Raw genomic sequence first — 19,770 nt, 5'->3', positions numbered from 1 at the left:
TATATAAATAATTATATACAATTTGTATTGTACATACAACTGTATATGTACAATTATATATAATAATTATATATAATTTGTAAAATACAGAAAAGCACAAAATTAAAATTATACATAATCCATCTCTTAGAGATAACCTATGAACAATTTATAATATATTTATAGTCTTTGTGCTTTATACTCTTTTATGTTTCCATGTTTTTAGGCCTGGTTTTATCTGTTGGAAATGTTCTTGGTTTTCCTTATCTCCCTTTGCTTTTTCTGTCAGTGCCCCAGAGTCTCTTCCTCAAACATTAATCTTGACACCAGTCAGTTGAACAAACCATGTCAAATGTTCAGAGGTTACTAGTTCAGAGCAACTGAACTATACTAAGTCAAAATGTTGCTTCCCATCCTTTCACATCTTGTGTAGAGGTAATGTGACTCCTGGAAAATTGGAAAGAGTGTGTATATCTTCTTTGGCTAGAAGCAGTACATAGAATTATATGATTTCCAGAATCCATTGATTTCAATATTCTCCATCTATATTCAGTATTTTTCATGTATATCACTACTTATTGACATCATTGTTTATTTATGAATCACTTAAATCATAGGATCTATGTCTTCTCTCATCCCATTGCTGGATTCATAATCTCCAAATTTATTTTGAATTTAATGTTGATAGGGTGGAATAGGGAGAGTAATATTTTGCCACCTTAAAGAATGGCTTCCATGTAATACAGGTTTTCAAGCCAAGCTTTGTAGTGAGGCTCAATTACTGAACTTAGTAGATATGGAAATAAAGTGGAGGTTGTGAAAGATTCCCTCTACTAGCTCTTATATTGGTTTTGCTGAGTTTCAGAGGTCTAGGCTTGAACAAGCTATTGATCATTTCTTAATTGAACCCATTTTTACCTGAAGGGGTGATTCTTCTTAGAGGCCAATAATTTGTTTATCTATATTCATAATTTCTAATGCTGCTATGAATGCATTTTTTTCTCCTTTTGTGTTTTTACTAGCATTTTTAAGGGAAGGTGGTGAAGGTTAATCAGGCAGAGCCTTCTACCATTAGTTTTCATTGAAACCAGGAAGTCAACATCCTAACTTCATCACAATGAATGTGAGGTCATTTTCTTCTTTCCTGTCATCTCCTTAAACTTGGTGGACTTATAGAACAACATGTCATCATCCCTAAGCGTTAACACCTTGTATATATTGTAAGCAGTTCATAGATCTTATGAAGTCAGTTAACAAGCTTCTCTTTCTTTAGATAAATAATGTCATTTTGATCATTTTATTTCCTTTGAAAGCATAGATTTCAATTTGCAAAGGAAGTGAAGTGATATATTCTTGATATATGAATGCTCATATTCTCTCATTATACAATTTCTTAGACACCAAGAAAAACCCCAAGATACCTAGGGTCTACATTGTTTTATGTTCTTAATATGTAAAAGGCATTGTCACAGAGGAAACAACAAAACAGCTTGTTCATTAGCAAACACAGCATGTAGGTGGAAACAAAGGGACAGAAAGGAGACCCTAATTATCCCCATGATTTCCTCTTCTTCCTTAGAAAAAGAAGACCCTATTTCCCCCTCAGTAACAGTGTCTTTTAGGGCTTGCACTACAAATATATTTTTTCATATGTCTGTAAGTCAGTATGTAAGTCTGATCATTTTTGCCTAATAAACACAACATGAATTCCCACTAGAAGTCAACTAATGGGTACATCAAGTGCAATTTTCTGTGTGTGTTAAATGAGTAAGTTGAAAACTTCACTGTTCTGAAGCTCCTTTGGTGAGCAGGGAAATATTACAAAGGACTTTGGACAGTCCCATAAAAGCAAAATTACACCATAACACTTCCCCTCCATAGGATAATTTTCATTTTTTGGATGCAGGATTTCTTTAGCACTCATTTGAATTATAGTCCATTATCTCTGTAACTGGTACCCCCATTGCCTAGAAATGAAAACTGGTACTTAAACCAGTTTGATATTTCAATAATTGTAAATAATTTTTAAACATGTATGTCATATTCCACGGGGTTCAATAATAATTTATTTATATGCAGATGGAAAGGAAACAAAACAAAACAAAAAACCTGTGTCTTTACCAAAAAGTATATATTCTTCATTTTGGCCAAGATTGTCTTTGTCCACAAAAAGTACAGGAAATTGAACATGTAATAATGAAGGCTTAATATTTGTGCACTGCTGGAGTGCTTCTGGGTGACTATATTTTAACAAAAGTTAATGGCCAAGTAATGCAAATAATGAGCTGAAGTGAAAATCCAATATGAGTTTGATGAGCAGAACATTTTGAATGAAAGTATACTAGAGGAGAAAATCTCCATGGAATATTTCACGTCTTAGTACTCCTGGAGCTTATTAGTTTACTATGAAAACAGATATGATTGATAAAGAAATCTAAAGGAATGTGTGTTGGTGATCTTTAAAAGTGATGGGGCAAAACCTGGAGTTTCCTTAAAAGAAAAAGAAAAGAAAAAAGAAAAAGAGAAAGAGTAAAAGCATTCTTTAAAAGGTTTCTCTGTTTCCATTAACTCTCCACATATATTCGCCTATTTGTACCTGGCCTATAATGCTGATTACAGAACAAGTAAATGCTCAGTCTGCTATCAGAAACTATCTGAGAGATACTGAACTAGGAGTAGGTAAGGCTGATGAGAATGGCTATGCCTGAATGATGAGAAGTGTAGATGGGGAGTTCTGATGGGCAAAGAATATCAATTTAGAGACATAGATTAATGAATAACATATTTATCACTCCTTTAATCTCAGATAATAACTTAAATCTTTAGAATCCGTTCCCTTAACTACTGGAGAAAGAAAGACAGAAATATATGTCAGTATTCAAAGAATCAAAATTTCAAATGATGCTATCATCATCACCACCATCACTACCACCAGCATGAACAGCATCAACATCATCACAAATAACATTCATTGAGCACTTATTACACTAGCCAGGGTATTTTACAAAATTTCTTCCAATTCTCACAACCCAATGTGTTACTCTTTTGAATTCTAGCTTTGTAAGTAAGGAAATAAATTAATTTTATAAGGAAACCTCATAGTCTGCAGGATAAGCAGTGCAACTAAGTCTTGTTTTATACATTGGGTTATACTGTTACCCACAATGTTAAAGTGCTTCATAAATTATAACTGCTATGGAATTATTAGCAGTCATCATTATTAATAATAATATGTTTTACTGTGTGAGCAGCAGTTCATATTGAACATTCTGTGATATAAACAAGAAATAACTACACAGAACTCAAATTCTAATATAACCTATTTTCTTTTTTTTTTTAAGATTTTATTTATTTATTTGACAGAGAGACACAGTGAGAGAGGGAACACAAGCAGGGGGAGTGGGAGAGGGAGAAGCAGACTCCCCGCCGAGCAGGGAGCCTGATGCGAGGCCCGATCCCAGAACGCTGGGATCATGACCTGAGCCAAAGGCAAACGCTTAACAACCAAGCCACCCAGGTGCCCCTGTAGCCTATTTTCTTATATACTTTAGGTGTATCATTTACGGCCAAATGAGTGAAATATTTTGTAATATATAAGTAGGCATCTTTTTTTTTTTTAAGATTTTATTTATTTGACAGAGAGAGATAGCGAGAGCAGGAACACAACCAGGGGGAATGGGAGAGGGAGAAGCAGGATCCCAGGACCCTGGGATCATGACCTGAGGCAAAGGCAGCCGCTTAAGGACTGAGCCACCCAGGCGCCCCAGTAGGCAACTTCTTTGTTAATCAGATTTCTTCTAAAAGTTATATTGTGTTCTAGTTATTATTTACTGAATTTTAAATTTTTGGATAATGATTTAAGTATTTCTTTAGTAGAACAGATAAATACAAAAAAAGAAAAAAAAAAAAGAAGATCCCTTTCCAAAACAAACAAAACAAAGCAAAATTTGAAAGATTCAACCAAAATTTGGCAGAAAAAGAAAAGTCAGTATGTCCTTTGGCATTTTGTTGATGAAACAAATGATTAACTATTAATTTTCAGTTGTTATGACATTGCATTTACAGTTTAGAGTTAAATTGCAATTGACCATAGGTTTAAATTCTTTTTTTAAATTTGAGTTTCTGACATGTTTTCAAATAATTAAATGACATTTTTCTGCAATTAACATCTTTCATTACATTTTTATGCTATTGCACTGGACATAATTTTACGCTTTTGAAATGCTGTATTTTTCACATTCGAATGTTTCTTTTATAATACATTATTATTTTTGCTCCTTTCCTCCAATATAATACTCATCTCTATATGCCCACATAGGAAATTGCCATTTGCTCTTTCAATCTTTAATTTGAAATGAATCCAAAATAACTGTGAAAATTGTGAATGAAGGACAAGACTAATTCATTTAACATTTTTTCCAATTATTATAGGTTGGATGAGTGGGGAACCTTTTGATGTAGATCACATGAATAGTAAATATACTTGTATTTCAAGAAAATAAACCATGATTTGAATCTGTATTCCTAATGTGAAATATACATGACATAAACTTTTCAAAACCTTAACAGTTTTCTAATACCTCCCTTTCCACTTAAATTTATATTCACAACTCTTATTAGGTGGTATGCTTTATAACAGAGAGAGGTAAACTAAAATTTCTATAAGAAAATAAGGTGTCATATGTAACTGGTATTCTATTTTAAAGAATGTATAATGTGTACATTTGAAATTTTAAAGTTTCCATTCATATTTTTAGAATGCACAGTTTTTCAAATATCTACATATGTCTTCTTACAATGCTTTATGGAATTCTTTCTATTGCTATTTACATCTTATCCTCTTATTTTAATACTTGAGTGTTTAATATTTTTATATCTAAATAGATTGTATTCTTCATGAAACCTGGGACTACACAATAAAGTAACAAATTGTACATTAGTAAAAACAATATTTTGCAAGTGTGCCTGCCGATTTTAAATATAAAAATGCTTCTGGAGTTACTAAACTAAAGCAGTTTATAAACATAAACATACAGATCAGAGTAGGCAAAATGCTGATTAAATGTGGACCAGTCTTGCTTTTACTTGAATAAATAAAAATACAAATATTTCACATTTTAGCCTCCTTCCTGAATGGCACTTTGACCAGAAGTATTTGACATTTGGAAAATTGAGTGATCTGAATTTGAAACCAGTGTATTTGTCCCACTAGCCTGAGGGGATAGAAGTGAGGAGAAAAGGAATCAACAAAACTGGAAAATTTACAAACTGTTTTTCAACTTATGGAAAAAAAAAAGTTTAGTATCTTTATATTTGTTGTAACAGAAAATTCATAATCCTGTTCCTCTCTCAATACATTTGCCTTTACAAATGAGATGCCACCTAATTTTTAAGACTCATCATGTGATGCGGCGCCTGGGTGGCTCAGTCGGTTAAGCGACTGCCTTCGGCTCAGGTCATGATCCTGGCGTCCCGGGATCGAGTCCCACATCGGGCTCCCTGCTTGCAGGGAGCCTGCTTCTCCCTCTGACCCTCCTCCCTCTCATGCTCTCTGTCTCTCTGTCTCATTCTCTCTCTCTCAAAAAAAAAAAAAAAAAAAAAAAGACTCATCATGTGATGTCTGAATACTTGCTGAGAAACATTCTATGGTGAACTGAAATAAACAGGACAAGACTCACATGCCACCTACAAACGACACAAAGTAATGCATTTCAGATGCAGTGGCTTACACCAATAGGACGAATACATTTTGATGATATAAAATTTTTCAGTTCATTCAGATAAAATGATAATCAAACAATTTAAATTATTTATCATATTATACAAAAAATATTTTCTTCTGCTTTAATAAGTGTTGTGGCAGGTTTTTTTTTTTTTTAATTTCTATGAGCAACAATACCAAAAAAAAATCAACTCCACTATAAGCAATTCAACCAAATGCAATTCAACCATATGTAACATTGATCTCACAGTTTGTGATTTTGCCCTGCTTCCTGCCTCAAGTAACAAAGATAAATTATCTTTCAAAACTAGATACCCAGTATAACCCTTTTCAATCCCAGATATCACCCTTTCCAGGCATCATCCATCCTTGTGCCTGAACTAAACCCAATCAGTCTGTAAATCTCATCTGAGAAGGCAATTTAAATCAGTGTTTTTCAGATTAGGATGGGAAAAAACAAATTTCTAAAGAAAATTTTCAAATATTTCACCAAAATATTCCAAAATTACCTAAAGAATTATTCAAATGGACCCCTAATACTGACATAAATTAACTTTTACTATATGATTACTTAGATCCAGGCAGACATAAAATAAGGCATAAACTCTTTATCCTTATAGGTCAAATGAAAAACAAAACTTAAATGACCTATGCAACCTTATTTCAACATAATAGAGGATATTATTTTGTCAAATCTGAATCACCATTTGCAACACCAGTATGTTAATGATTAGTAGAGAACAGGCTTTTGATCTTGGCATACATAGTCCTATCATGATTTGATTCTCTCATAATTTTTCTCCATTTGTACTCTTGTGATGTCCTTTGGTTTTGCTTACCAAAACCAAATATTTACATAATAAATATTCCTCTGTACATTTCTCATTTGCCTGTGGCAACTGAAGTATCCTATATTATTTTACCTCAACAAGATTGAAAAAAAGAGGGCAAACCTAGACACAAATCTCACTTGAAAGTACTCTGCCATAAGTGATTATCCAAAAGATCCATCCTTATATCATTTAAAAATATTAACCTTAAAATAATGACACAACCTCTAAAAATTATTATAGATAACTTGTGAATCTCCAAATCTGCAGACTTAAAGTGAAACCAAAGTAACTAGCTTAATGAACGTGTTTGCTTTCTTTATAACCTGGTGAAATTCCCATTGGTGCTGAAACACCATGTAGGCAAAGAAGTCTGACCATAGTGAAATAGAACTTTGGGTGCTTTTCAATCACTATGTAGACAAAATCATATTTTAATCTGTTCATGAAATATGGTTCAAATTACTGAAAAACTCTTTCTTGTATACTCTGTACCACCTGCAACTTCAAAAAAGTTTGATGTTAAGAGTTTGAATTATGAAATAGACCTCTAACCTTTTATTCTCTCTCACTGCTTTATCTCCCTTCTTCCAAGAGATGGTTGGTTTTGGAGAGCCTTGGGGTTTGCACTCGATGATGACTTCTTGGCCTTTGGTAACAATTATTGTTTTCTTCAGTTGATTCAGTGCAAAAGTAGGAGCTGAAGCTATGAAAAAGAAAATATTAATTCTACCAGAAGCAATGGCAATAACCTCTAATGGATCATTCATCAAGATTTTGCAACTCTTTAGGACACATTTCTAATAAAATCACAGGATATCTACACAAGTAAAAGGCACTACCTCAAAATTTAAACCTATACTTAATTAATATCTTATTGGATGCTCTTTCTGTTTGCAGGTAATGGTTTCATATAATGTGGGGCTCACAGACAAAGACGGTTTCAAAAAATTGACATGATTTAATTATGATTATCACTTTTAATTGTGAAAGACTAATGAACACCTTGAGCAAAAGGTGAAGGGGTTGCCCAAGAAAGTCTATCTGGGGCTTTCTTTGGAAAAATGGGGGTTACCTGTAGAGAAGGTAATCTTGTGTCATCCATTTCCTATCTGTGAGTCTTAATGCATATTTTACTTTAATATTATACAAAATTAAATGTAGTTTAAAAAATACATTTAAAAATTGAATTATTTAAATTTCAATTAAAAATTTCACTTCATTGTTTGCAATTATTCAATTAGGTCTGATCACTCATTAATATTAATATTGTTTACACTAGATTTTCACAAAGATACTTTTGATTGAAGTTCTCCAAGTAATTCTGGTGGGCAGCTGTGGGTTCAGGATACTGGACTAAAAGAACATGTGACACAGAGAAAAACACACACACACACACACACACAAAGACACTTTTCAATCTAAAAGAGAACCTGAAAGATACGTTTAAAAGTGTACTGTATCTGAGGCATTTATTTAAACCAATCTGACAACTTCATGGATAGTTCATAAGTATTTTATGTCCATTATACAACAGTATAGTGCATGGCACAACAGCATTAAAAGGTATGTATATAATGAGAAAGATATGTATATAATTGAGATGGGTTAAGAATTGAAAGAAAAGTGAAGGAACTTTATGTGACTGCAGGTAATGATTTTGGTTACTAGGAACAGAACTTATTAGAGGTAATTTTGAAAATATGTGTAGTGAATAAGAAAGGACATATTTGAGAGTATTTCTGGATAAACTATTAACTAGGTGAAGGCTGAATTAGTTTTCTTTTTTAAGATTTTATTCATTTATTTATTTGAGAAAGAGAGAGAAAGAGCACAAGTCGGGGAAGGAAGAGGGACAAACAGATTCCGCATTGAGTGGGGAGTCTGACAAGGGGCTTGATCCCAGGACCCTGAGATCATGACCTGAACTGATGCTCAGATCTCAGATGCTTAACCTACTGAGCCACCCAGTCGCCCCTGAATTGGCTTTTAAACTCAGAAATATTGGGGTGTAAGTTAACAAGAAAGTACATTCATATTTGATTGGTTAGGCTGTAGGAGATGGAAATTTGGAGTCCTTTATCTATTTTAGGTGGGTTTATTATAATGTGGAGAAATTTCAAGTACAAACATTCATAATTCAATAAGTTGATTTATGATGTGTTACATTTAGCTGATATGTAAATGGTAAGTTCCCAGATTCCTGAGATCTTGGGTATTTCTGTTAATATTGTGCTTTGAGAATTTTAGTGCAGAACAAGCAGTGGGCTCCTGTTCACTTTGGGAGACAGTGAGTTGTGATCACTTAAGTCTCTCTCTTTGTATTACAAATTTCCCAGACCAAAATTTAGGAAACTAGAATGCTAAAAAGTAAAATCCTTTCAGTGGCCCAAACATGCTCAATTTGGGGAGCCTATTCCACTGGATGGACTCACTGGTTGTAGTACTTAACCAGTGAAGTGCTAGTGTCCTATCAAGGTGTAACCCTCTGAGACAGCTGGACAGCCTCAAAAAGGCCTTCCCTTTCATGTAAGGGTGATAATGGTTGATATCCCATGATGAGAGGGTGCTTTACCTTGGAGTATTGTCTTGCCTACCATTAGGTAAGAGCTGTATGGGTAAATATTAAACATTTCTTTTCAAGTCATAAAATAGGTTTTTACAATCACATCATAAAACTTCAGTATAGTAAGAATTAGAGCATGAAAAGAAGCTACACATTTTTCCTATTTATTTACTTAGAAATTGCATACCTAGAATCTTCAGCTCAGCACTCGCATAAATGACTCCATATTTATTTTCGGCCAAACACTGATACATTCCAGCATCTGACTGATTCACATTGTGGATCATCAATAATCCATTAACCATCTCAATCCTATTCTGTAATAAAATAAAAAAATAAAGAAAGTGAAAAAATCATACAGATTTTGCAGTTATTCTCTCCTAGACCAAGGGAAAAAAAGCCTCCAATGAATGCAGTTGAGCATTATTTAACAACTTAGCATTGCAAATTTACTGCTCATTATAAAATGTCTTTTGTAAATTATAGCTATTTCTTGGTCAGAAAAGATATTATAACTGTATTTTCCTGTAGTTATCCTTATGAGTTTTAGTTTCAGTTTTGTGTTTATACTGAGCAGCTTTTGTTTGGTATACTAGCTCAGCTTGTGAAGTATAATCAGCAGATGAAGCTTTTATTTGAATTCATTTTACAGAAGAAGAAGAGGTTCACATGTGACCTTTGGTAACAATTGTGACTGTAGACAAGTGGGACAAAGTTAAAAATAGCCCAAGTCAAAACAAGAATCCCTTTACAATATTAATCTAATTAGGAATTTACCTTTTTCTCACTTCCCAACAAATTCAGAAAAAAAACTGCCCTGCAACTGGAGTCTGTATAAAATTATTGGTCAAAAAATATTAACTTCATTATGAGACAAAATTTAATACAGAAGTCAGAAAACTTAGGGCACTTGGGTGGCTTAGTTGGTTAAGTGGCTGCCTTTGGCTCAGGCCATGATCCCGGAGTCCTGGAATCGAGCCCTAATCGGGCTCCCTGCTCAGTGGGGAATTTGCTTCTCCCTCTGACCCTCACCCCACTCTGTGCTCTCTCTCACTCTCTCTCTCTCAAATAAATAAATAAAATCTAAAAAAAAAAAAACACAAAACACAAAACTGAGCATGTGCAAATTGAGGTCAAGTAAGGCCAAGAGCACATTTCAAAATTGAATTTGAAATTTAAAATGTTGTTAAGCAAACCAGGTGTCTTGTCTACTTAATGCCAAGCAAATCATTCTTTTAATTTTAGTGAGCAGTGCTTTACCTATCAACAGAGATGCCAAGTAATTTTACATAATTTTCAAAATAAACTATTCACTTTGCAGAAGTATTATCTGCTAGTGGGATTTACTTTACTTGGATGCTGAAAGTAGAAAATATGACCAGTGTATTCCTTTCTCAAGGTTTATCTGGTATCCCTAGAAAATTAGAGAAAGAGACAATGAACCAATGTCTCAGGATTCTCATACTCTGTTTTATTTAATGGCTCTATAGTTCTTTGTATTTGTGTATTTCTTTTGTGTAATTGTGTTTTGTTTGGGCCTAACCAGTTTTAGAATAATGGAATGTTGGAGCTGGATGGGACTGTGGGGATGATCTTATCCAATCTCTTCATTTTACAAAGGAGCAAATTGAAGTCCAAAGAGGTAAATGACAGACAAGAGGCCTCTTGGTAGTGGCAGGACCTGGGCAGAACTTATGTTTAGAATTTCAACTTTATATACCACCCCTCCATTTTGACCATACATACTGAACTATTCTCCCTTTGCCCTCCTTCCTGCAAAGGCCACAACAAGGGAGTTAGCTAAAATTATTACCATTATTCTAAAATTAAATAGTAATTGATTTCAAAAACATGCAATAGGTTTACTAAAAAGATATTTAAGTCTTTTAAATCCTATTAAGTAGGATGTCATTGAAATAACCTGTCCAAGATATAGAAGGCTAGGATTCTATTATGGTCTCATCTCTCACTAGATACGTGACCTTCGGCAAGTCACTTTACTTCCTGGGCTTTAATTCCACCATCTGCAAGGTGACAGCAACAAACTAGATGATATCTAAAAGTCAGTTAGAAATAGCCATGAATCTGATAATGATTGATATTTTCCTATGAATTTATAGGATTGAATAAAATTTAAAGAAACAATGTATTACTCAAAAAAGTAATGAGGTAATTAAAAAGAATTTTATTTTATGTCTATTATAGTTCTCACTTCAAATACATTAGAAGGTGTAATAAGAAATGACTTTCCATAAGACAAAAGGAGGATAGTTTGTCCTGTGTGAAATCCTGTTAAAATTACACAAGAAAAGGTTAGCAGTTACCAATAGTACCTGAGGCAAAAGAGGCACCCCATTCTTCAGCCAACGGTATGTGGGTCGGGGTTTTCCAGTAGCCTTACATTCCCATCGGAGAGGGCTCCCACTGTCCAGCTGAGTGTCATTCAGTTTTTCCACCCAGTGTGGATAAGCTATAAGAGTTTAAGCATTAAAGAAAGGTGATTTCATTTTTCAAACACATTACCAAATTCAAAATTCATATGGAAGTATTCCTTGCATTAAAAGAAAATGATCAATTCTCATAATTGTAGGTATTTGGAAGAAGCACATTGCATTTCACACAGAACTCTATGTAAAAAGATAGAGCAATGACAATATTTTGACGATTTAAAACACTTTGTAAGCTAGATCAAGTATATCTTACTGTTTTACCCAGTTTATGCTGTGGCTACAGTATCCTCAAGATATCAGACCTTGTTCAGTAGGAAATCAGGTACTTTGAGACATAATTTTTTCCAGGTATTGGGGCAGCGTTAGCACAAACTGAAAAATACAACATGTCTATTTACTGAATAACTGCTTTGCTTTTTTATTTTTGTTTTTCCTAAAAGAACCTGAATGGCATAGGAAAAATAATTTGTAAATTCAAATTTCACTTGGTGTAAAATTTTTCTATATTTACTAGCATTCTCCAAAAACTTTTTATTTATTTTTATTTTTAATTTTTATTTATTTTTATTTTTTTAAGATTTTATTTATTTGCGAGAGAGAGAATGAGAGACAGAGAGCATGAGAGGGAGGAGGGTCAGAGGGAGAAGCAGACTCCCCGCTGAGCAGGGAGCCCGATGCGGGACTCGATCCAGGGACTCCAGGATCATGACCTGAGCCAAAGGCAGTCGCTTAACCAACTGAGCCACCCAGGCACCCTATTTTTATTTTTTAAAAAGATTTTATTTATTTATTTGGCAGAGAGAGAGAGACAGAGAGCGCACAAGCAGGGGGAGTGGCAGGCAGAGGGAGAGGGAGAAGCAGGCTCTCCGCTGAGCAGGGAGCCCAACGTGTGGCTGGATCCCAGGACCCCAGGATCATGACCCGAACTGAAGGCAGACATTTAACCATCTGGGCCACCCAGGTGCCCCCAAAAACTTTTTAAAATATTTTCAAACTTACAAGAGGAAAATTACTTAATCAAGAAAGAGATAATGTAATTGTTTAAAATCTGTCAGATACAGAGTAGTGTCTTTATTGAGTAATTTTTAAAATAAAAATATTTAAAAACAAGTGACTGTCTACAAATACTCTGTTTGAAACAACTAGAACAGTAACTATGAGAAAATATTGAACTGAATGAATTGTTTCTCTTTAGCAACTTTTTTTTGGCATAAACCAGTAACATTTTACTTTGTGATAGTGAGGACTTTGATCATTGATTCGTTCACCTCATACTATTTAGTCCTTTCTTAGTCCTAGAGGTTATTAGGGATATAGGAGCATCTATGTCTTACACTTTTTTTAGGATTTTACAGTGTGGTAGAGGAAATCTAAAGTCAGTGCCACAGGATATGACAGCACAAGAAAGGAAAGAAGATGTACTGAAGGTAATTGCACATGAATACTGTAATAGTGGGTCTAAAGGGACAACAGATGCCCAAAACCTAACCAGTTTAGAAGGCAGGAGAAGGAGCAAGAGAAAAAGAACTCTCATTTATTAAATTCTAATCTTAGGCACTGAACTACATTATCAATTAATCCCTGTAACATTGACCCTGAAAATAAATATATTTAACTGTATGAATCAGGAAACTTTGATTCAGAGAGGTTAAAAAAATTCACCCAAGGTCAAACAGTTAATAAGGTATGGTAACCACTTCCAAAGTCAGATATTTCTGACTTCAGGCAGCATACAATTCTCTCATTCCACTCCAGCAGATTAAAAAATGAGTTGGAAGCATTTATTGCATTCATAATGTGTTTTGCCTTCTACTGGTCTCTAAATGGGAATTTTGTTTTCAGTAGCCCATTGGTCTTCTAGGCAATATAGTCTGGTCTTTAAGGAGCCTTACTCTGACATAGAATTTGTAGGCCTTTGAACACACTCTGTGATTCAACTTCAAGCCTCGGAGTTGTCAAGCAAAAAATCTTACCATGGTAAGCTTCAAATATTAATACTGACTTTCGTGCCTGGCTTCTAAAATCATTCCCTTTATAATTACCTGTCATATATGTTAAAAAATACTGATAGGAATGGTAAGATACAAAAGCAATATTAAACTCTACTTTCTCATTAGGATTTTCAGTATACTTTCCTAGTCTACTTTGCCAGTTTATTTCATACTACTCATGACCCTTGTAATCCAAGTATACAGGTGTGCTATCTTCCCAGCACACCCTGTATCTTCTTCAAATTTTTAAATTCATGTGGAATGTTCTACTTCTCTTCTTTGTCTCTTTTAGTTCTACTAATAATTCTAGGTTTAGTCTAAATTATTTAAGGTTTATTAACTCTAAACTCAAAAGGGGGTCATTTCACCTTCTTTGGACATGTTTAGTTCTTAGTCACTTGGAAAATAATCACCATGGTAGCTTGTTACTGCTGTTGCTGACTTAAACTGTTATTGGATCTTTTAGTTGTTTATAGTTTGACACTCCATCTAGATAGCAATATCCTCAAGAGCAAAGTTGGCATGACATATACATTTATTTTAGACAAAACACTGACCCACATATAAAATTAATTATAGGATATTGGTTAGTTATATATGTATATTTTTATGTTTTTATTTTAGGTTAGTTATATTTGATATGTCTCTTAATGTACTATAACTCATGCTGGTAGATGCAGTTAATGGGAGTTAAAAAGAAATTGAAAAGAGATCTTAAAAAGTTACTAAAATGAAAAATTAGGAAAGAAAAAATTATTAAAATAAAAATAGATTGTGTCATCTAGGAAATAAAAAAATTAGAAATCAAAATAACATTTCTTCAAAGATATTTTGGATTACTCTATAAAATTGGCCTAATTTGGAGTCCTGATCCCAGAATAAATTTGTCACCAATTGATGAGTGAAATTAAAAAGAAATAATTTCTGCTTCCTTTTCTTCTTCACACATTTATTGGACACCACTATTGGCACAATGCTTAACACTGAGGATATCAATATGTTATAATGTGTGTTTGCTGTCAGCTGAAAATCTAGTAGATGAGACAGACATGCAGAAATACTCAAATTCACTCTACCAACAATTCGACAAATAAAAATGGCCTATTATACTGCCTCTAGAATTAAACAAACAAAAAACTAGTAACTTCTTGATCTATCTTTTGTTAGGCCATCTATTTCTGGGGGTAAAAGAATGACACTTTAAACCCAGACGCTGTTACATTCTCACCAGATGCAGTGCATATTGACAACTATTTATGCAATTCATTTGAGCTTCAGATCAGTCTCCAGGTTACATTTTTAAAAACATTAAGCAGATGTGCATAAAGTAACTCTTGCTTATTATCTCTTATCATTAGAAATTCTCAAAACCCCTATTGATAAATGCTAATTGTTATTGGCCTCCTTCATTGCTCCTGTACTTTTAAGTGTTGAAGAGTCAACATATTTAACCACACAGATCATTTTTAATATTAGGACTTTCAGCTGTGGGCCAGTGAGGCGTAACATGGTATACTGGAAAGATTATACAGTTGGGGGTAAATGTAGGTTCAAATCCAATGCTACCCTGACCTTGCTCTAATATGTGATCATGAATGAGTTACTTTAATGAGTTTAATGAGTCTCATCTGTAAGCCATACATGGTAATTCCTATTTCAATGGGCTACTATGATGATATAATGGTTATAAATACTGGTTACTTTACCTCCTCAATCTATTGCTTCATTTTTCTATCAACTGTGAATATATTGTTATGACAACAAAACTCAAGGTGAGATACATTGTCCAAAGAACTAGGACTGAAAACATTTTCTTTGTGTATGTAATTTTCAATCAGGAATATACAATTTTGTATTATCTTATATGGTAAATATTTAGTGTATTTTAGTGGCTAAAATATTTTTTAAAAGATTTTATTTACTTATTTGAGAGAGAGAGAGAGAGCAAGGAAGGGGGGTAGAGGAACAAGCAGACTCCCTGCTGAGTGGGGAGCAGCCTGACATGGGGCTCGATCCCAGGACCCTGAGATAACAATCTGAGGCAAAGTCAGACACTTAACCAACTGAGCCACTCAGGTGCCCTAGCAGCTAAAATACTTTTCAAATCATGCCTAATATAGAAAAACACAACTCTGGAGAAAAGAAAAACAGAGAATGAGAACTAATGGTGAGGATTTTCATTTTTCTCTAATATTAATAAAAGATGAGCAAACAGGAATTAAGTACTCTCCCTCCATTCTTATCCCATGCCTGATCTCAGCTCCTCAATATTTCACTGAGAGGTAATATCTTATAGTTGGAGATCAAATTCTGGTGTTTTTGCCAGTTCTAAGTTGGAATCTGGTTTTACAGCTTACTATTATCTTGTAGTAATAAACTTCTTAACCTTTCTAGGCCTTGGTTTCCCCATCTGTCAAGCAGGAATACTAATTTCTAAGAGTTACTGTAAGTTAATGCATGTAAAGTACCTAGTAGTTGCAGTAGTGTCTGAAATAAGTTCCTGGCAACTATTTGTTCCCTTCATTAGTCCCTCAATCTCTCCTCATTTTCACTTCTTTATTTATTTTTCATGGTACAAAAGTATTTAATAGCACATCAGTACAGAAACACACAGATCCTATAGCTCATCCTTTAAACTATAAGAGCCAAGTGAAATGACAGTACAGAGACTTATTTTTACATATATAAATATGTAATATATGTAATATATATATTACACATTGGGAATTGAACTATTACATTTTTTCTTCTTTTTAGATTTGTGATATCCATGTTTTCTGTCAATAATATTCTGTCAAACATGGTACTAAATCAAAGTAGACAGATGAACAGTAAAGCTGTTTGTTCTCTCCTACTAGTGCTGAGCTAGACCAGTGGAACACCATCTTGGTAGGAAGATTTTGACAGGATGAAGGAACTGCAGAGACCCTATCCCAACAGAAAACCTAATGCACTGACTTAAACAGAAAGGGTTTTAGCAAACCTGCGGAAACACAGCATACTATAAGAAAGGGATAGCTTTTATTCTGGACTATGCTTTTAGTCCAGCATATGAATACATTCATGGGTCCCAGTAAAATAGAAACACCAACATAGAAAGCATTTTTGCTTTCATAGTACTAACAGCTAAAAAGCACACAGAACATAATACTCTGATCTTTAGTGAGTAATCATGGAAATTCCAAGATTATATCTGCTAGGTTAGCCTGATTATTCATCTATAAAAATATTTTCTCCAAAAATTCTTTTTTAAAATTAATAATAATAATAATAATAATAATTTTTTTTTTTTTTTTTGAGAGAGACATGAGTGAGGAGAGGCAGAGGGAGGAAAGAGAGAATCTTAAGCAGACTCCACGTTCAGGGTGGATCCCAACATGGGGCTTAATCTCATCCCTGAAATGATAACCTGAACTAAAATCAAGAGTCGGTGGCTTAATCAACTGTGCCACCCAGGCACCCTCCAAAAATTCTTAAAAGAGAATTATAGAAACAGTGGGACTACTACAAGACCAGCAGGAGACAGTAATTCAAGGACTACAAATAAAAGACTAGGAATTGATTTTCATGCATAGCTTTAGGCAAAGGACAGCTCTCTCAGTTGACTCCTAGAGCCAAGACTGGCTGTGATAGAAGATGCTTCAGAAATCTCAAGACGGGCAGCTGGCTTGAGTAACACCCTTGATAAATCTCCCAAATAGTCAAAAACACCTTTGAGGCTGCAAGACTGAAACTGAAAGCTGTGAGTGCACAAAAAGCCAGGTGGGGACATGCAGAGCCTGCTGGGCCAAAGACAGTTGGAGATGGTGAGTTCTTCCAAAAAGTGACACACCAACACTGCATACTGGGGCAGGTGGGTGGATTGCTGGACTTGGGGTTGTTCCAGAGGAGCCTGACTCAGAGGACTCTGAGAAAGGCATCTACTCAGGGAGGAGGACTAGGGTTACTGAACATAAGAAGGTGCTTCAGGAGAAATAGGTCTCAGGTGGGTCAGGTGATTGTCTTTTGACCCATCAATACTTAACATTAGTAAAGAATTGCAGAATAAAGACAGTCTTTCCAATATGTAACTCTTCTGTCACATTAGCCAAAACCTCTCCCAGTCTATTGGGCAACACTGAGGAAGATGAGGAAGAAGATCTCATTGCCTGGAGGTGGGACTTAGGGCTGCAGATCTTTCTGGGAAATTGTTATAGAAGATGATTTACACAACAAAGCCACCACTAAACAGTCGCTTAAATCCAATCCCTTTCCTTCTTTTAAAGCTTTTTAGAAATTCCGTAAGTGTGAGCAGCATATCGCGTATGTCAGCCACTTCATCTTTATGGTGCTGTAAACTTGAGAAAGCCGCCATGTTAAATCCAAGAATCCACTCCGGTAGCTGTTCCTCAACCAAAGAAATAGATTTGTTTAAAAATAGGCATATAGGTGATTCTATTATTTTCTGTCTTCAAACTCCTGGTAGTATGAGACTGTGAAATTTGAAACAATTGGAACTCGTCCATCATCCATGATAATGTCCTCTAAATATCCAACCACAGCATCACATGCTGGGTCAGAGGCAGAAGAGGACAGTGAGAGGCTCTCTTCCTCTAAGGGGTCCCTCACTGCCAGGGCCTCTGCATTCACCTGCAGGGCAAACAGGCCTCTCAGCCTCCTACTGCACCCGCGGCCCAGCCTTCTTGGTGCTCCACAGACACCTGGGGACCTCAGGCTCCCTGTTGCTGGCACTGTGAGTGCGTTGTCAGTTACCCAACTGGCATCTGTTCTTTACAGTGTACCTTGAAGAATGGTGTGTATATCTAAGCATCAATTCTTATAATAGCATGGAGTTGTAAAAATTATCCACTGTGTGCTGGACATAGTGCTTAGTGATGGGAAAGATAAGATAAATAACAAAACAAACAAAAACAGTTTTTGTCTTGGAAAAGCATATAATCAAATTGCAGACATTGGCAGGCATTAAAATTTGTGAGGGTGCTCTCCAGAGATTTTACAAAAATAAGGAAACCTATAAAGCTACCATGAAATGAAAATAAATGAAAATAAAACAGTGTTCCTTACTGGATATTTAGTACAATGCAATGTAATTTTCTTTTAAGCATCTTGCTTACAGGTATATTTTAATACTGTTATATTTCTAATCTAAACTGTCAATACAAACATTTCAATGATCATAGTGACAGTGTCCTTACTCTACAGGGTGACAAATTACTAGTTGGTGGGGCACATAATATATATTTAAACTCAGAGATCACGCATCTTTATAAAATATTTTTCTGACACAAAGTACCTCCTGTTGAGAGCTCCTTATATATAAAATTGCTTAAAATTGTTTGAGCTTCCTTCCTTCCTTCTTTCCTTCTTACCTCCTTACTTCTTTCTTCGTTTGTTTCTCATTTTTTCTTTTCATTTATATTGAGAACTTTAACTAGCAACATTCAGTTTATATTGGAAATATAAAGACTAAAATTTTTGTGTGACTAGTTAAAATGAAGTCTTTGATTAATCATCAGAAACTAGAAGGGGCAGAAATAATAAAAAACATTATTTCACCTAAAAAACTACCATATGGGGCACCTGGATGGCTCAGGTGTTTAAGTGTCTGCCTTCAGCTTAAGTCATCATTCCAGAGTCCTGAAATCCAGCCCTGCATTGGGGTCCTTGCTCAATGGGGAGCCTGCTTCTACTTCTCCCTCTGCCTCTGCCTCTCCCTCTGCTGCTCCCCTGGCTTTGTGCTCTCTCACTGTCTCTCAGGTAAGTAAATAAATAAAATCTTAAAAAAAAAAAAAAACTACCCTATATTTTGAACAAAAGACTATTTAATAGAATAAATATGCAGTTTTTCTAAGTTTCAATTATTACTAAAATTTTGTGTTTTTTTTTTAAGATTTATTTATTTGAGAGAGAACGTGTGCATGCGCCCGTGATCCAGGGCAAGGGGCAAAGGGAGAGGGAGAGAGATTGGGAGAGAAGCAGACTCCCCATGGAATGTGGAGCTCCACGTCCCTTGTTGCTTGATCTCTGGACCCTGAGATCAAGACCTGAGCTGAAATCAAGATTCAGAGGTTTAACCAACTGAGCCACCCAGGTGCCCCTAAATTTTTTTTTGCTAATTTGATTTTGTTTTCCTTTTCATAAGTATTGTTATTCAAATGTATTGGTCAAATAAGACATGTAAGGATTTTTTTATTTTGAAAAAAATGGCAGAGGAGTAGGGGACCCTATTTCA

General features: G+C 34.8%; 1 protein-coding gene and 1 pseudogene across 12 annotated transcripts in view; both read right to left on the bottom strand.

The window, feature by feature from the left end:
* Positions 1–19,770, bottom strand: part of CNTN5 (contactin 5) — a 1,392,146-nt gene that overhangs the window by 311,594 nt on the left and 1,060,782 nt on the right. For all 12 annotated transcript variants that reach the window (XM_064577192.1, XM_064577190.1, XM_064577193.1 and 9 more), the window contains 3 exons: positions 11,431–11,567; positions 9,285–9,414; positions 7,087–7,237 (listed from right to left, as the gene is read on the bottom strand). In XM_064577192.1, coding sequence (XP_064433262.1) covers positions 7,087–7,237; positions 9,285–9,414; positions 11,431–11,567 — 418 coding nt within the window. The remainder of the gene's footprint in view (positions 1–7,086; positions 7,238–9,284; positions 9,415–11,430; positions 11,568–19,770) is intronic.
* On the bottom strand, positions 17,700–18,951 carry LOC123857903 (ADP-ribosylation factor-like protein 2-binding protein; annotated as a pseudogene).

The sequence above is a fragment of the Mirounga angustirostris genome, unplaced genomic scaffold (genome assembly GCF_029215605.1).
Source record: "Mirounga angustirostris isolate CCGP_5_RB_7025 unplaced genomic scaffold, mMirAng1.0.hap1 SCAF_13, whole genome shotgun sequence".
In the NCBI taxonomy this organism is placed as follows: Eukaryota; Metazoa; Chordata; class Mammalia; order Carnivora; family Phocidae; genus Mirounga; species Mirounga angustirostris.
This window is presented reverse-complemented; position numbering and strand designations above follow the sequence as displayed.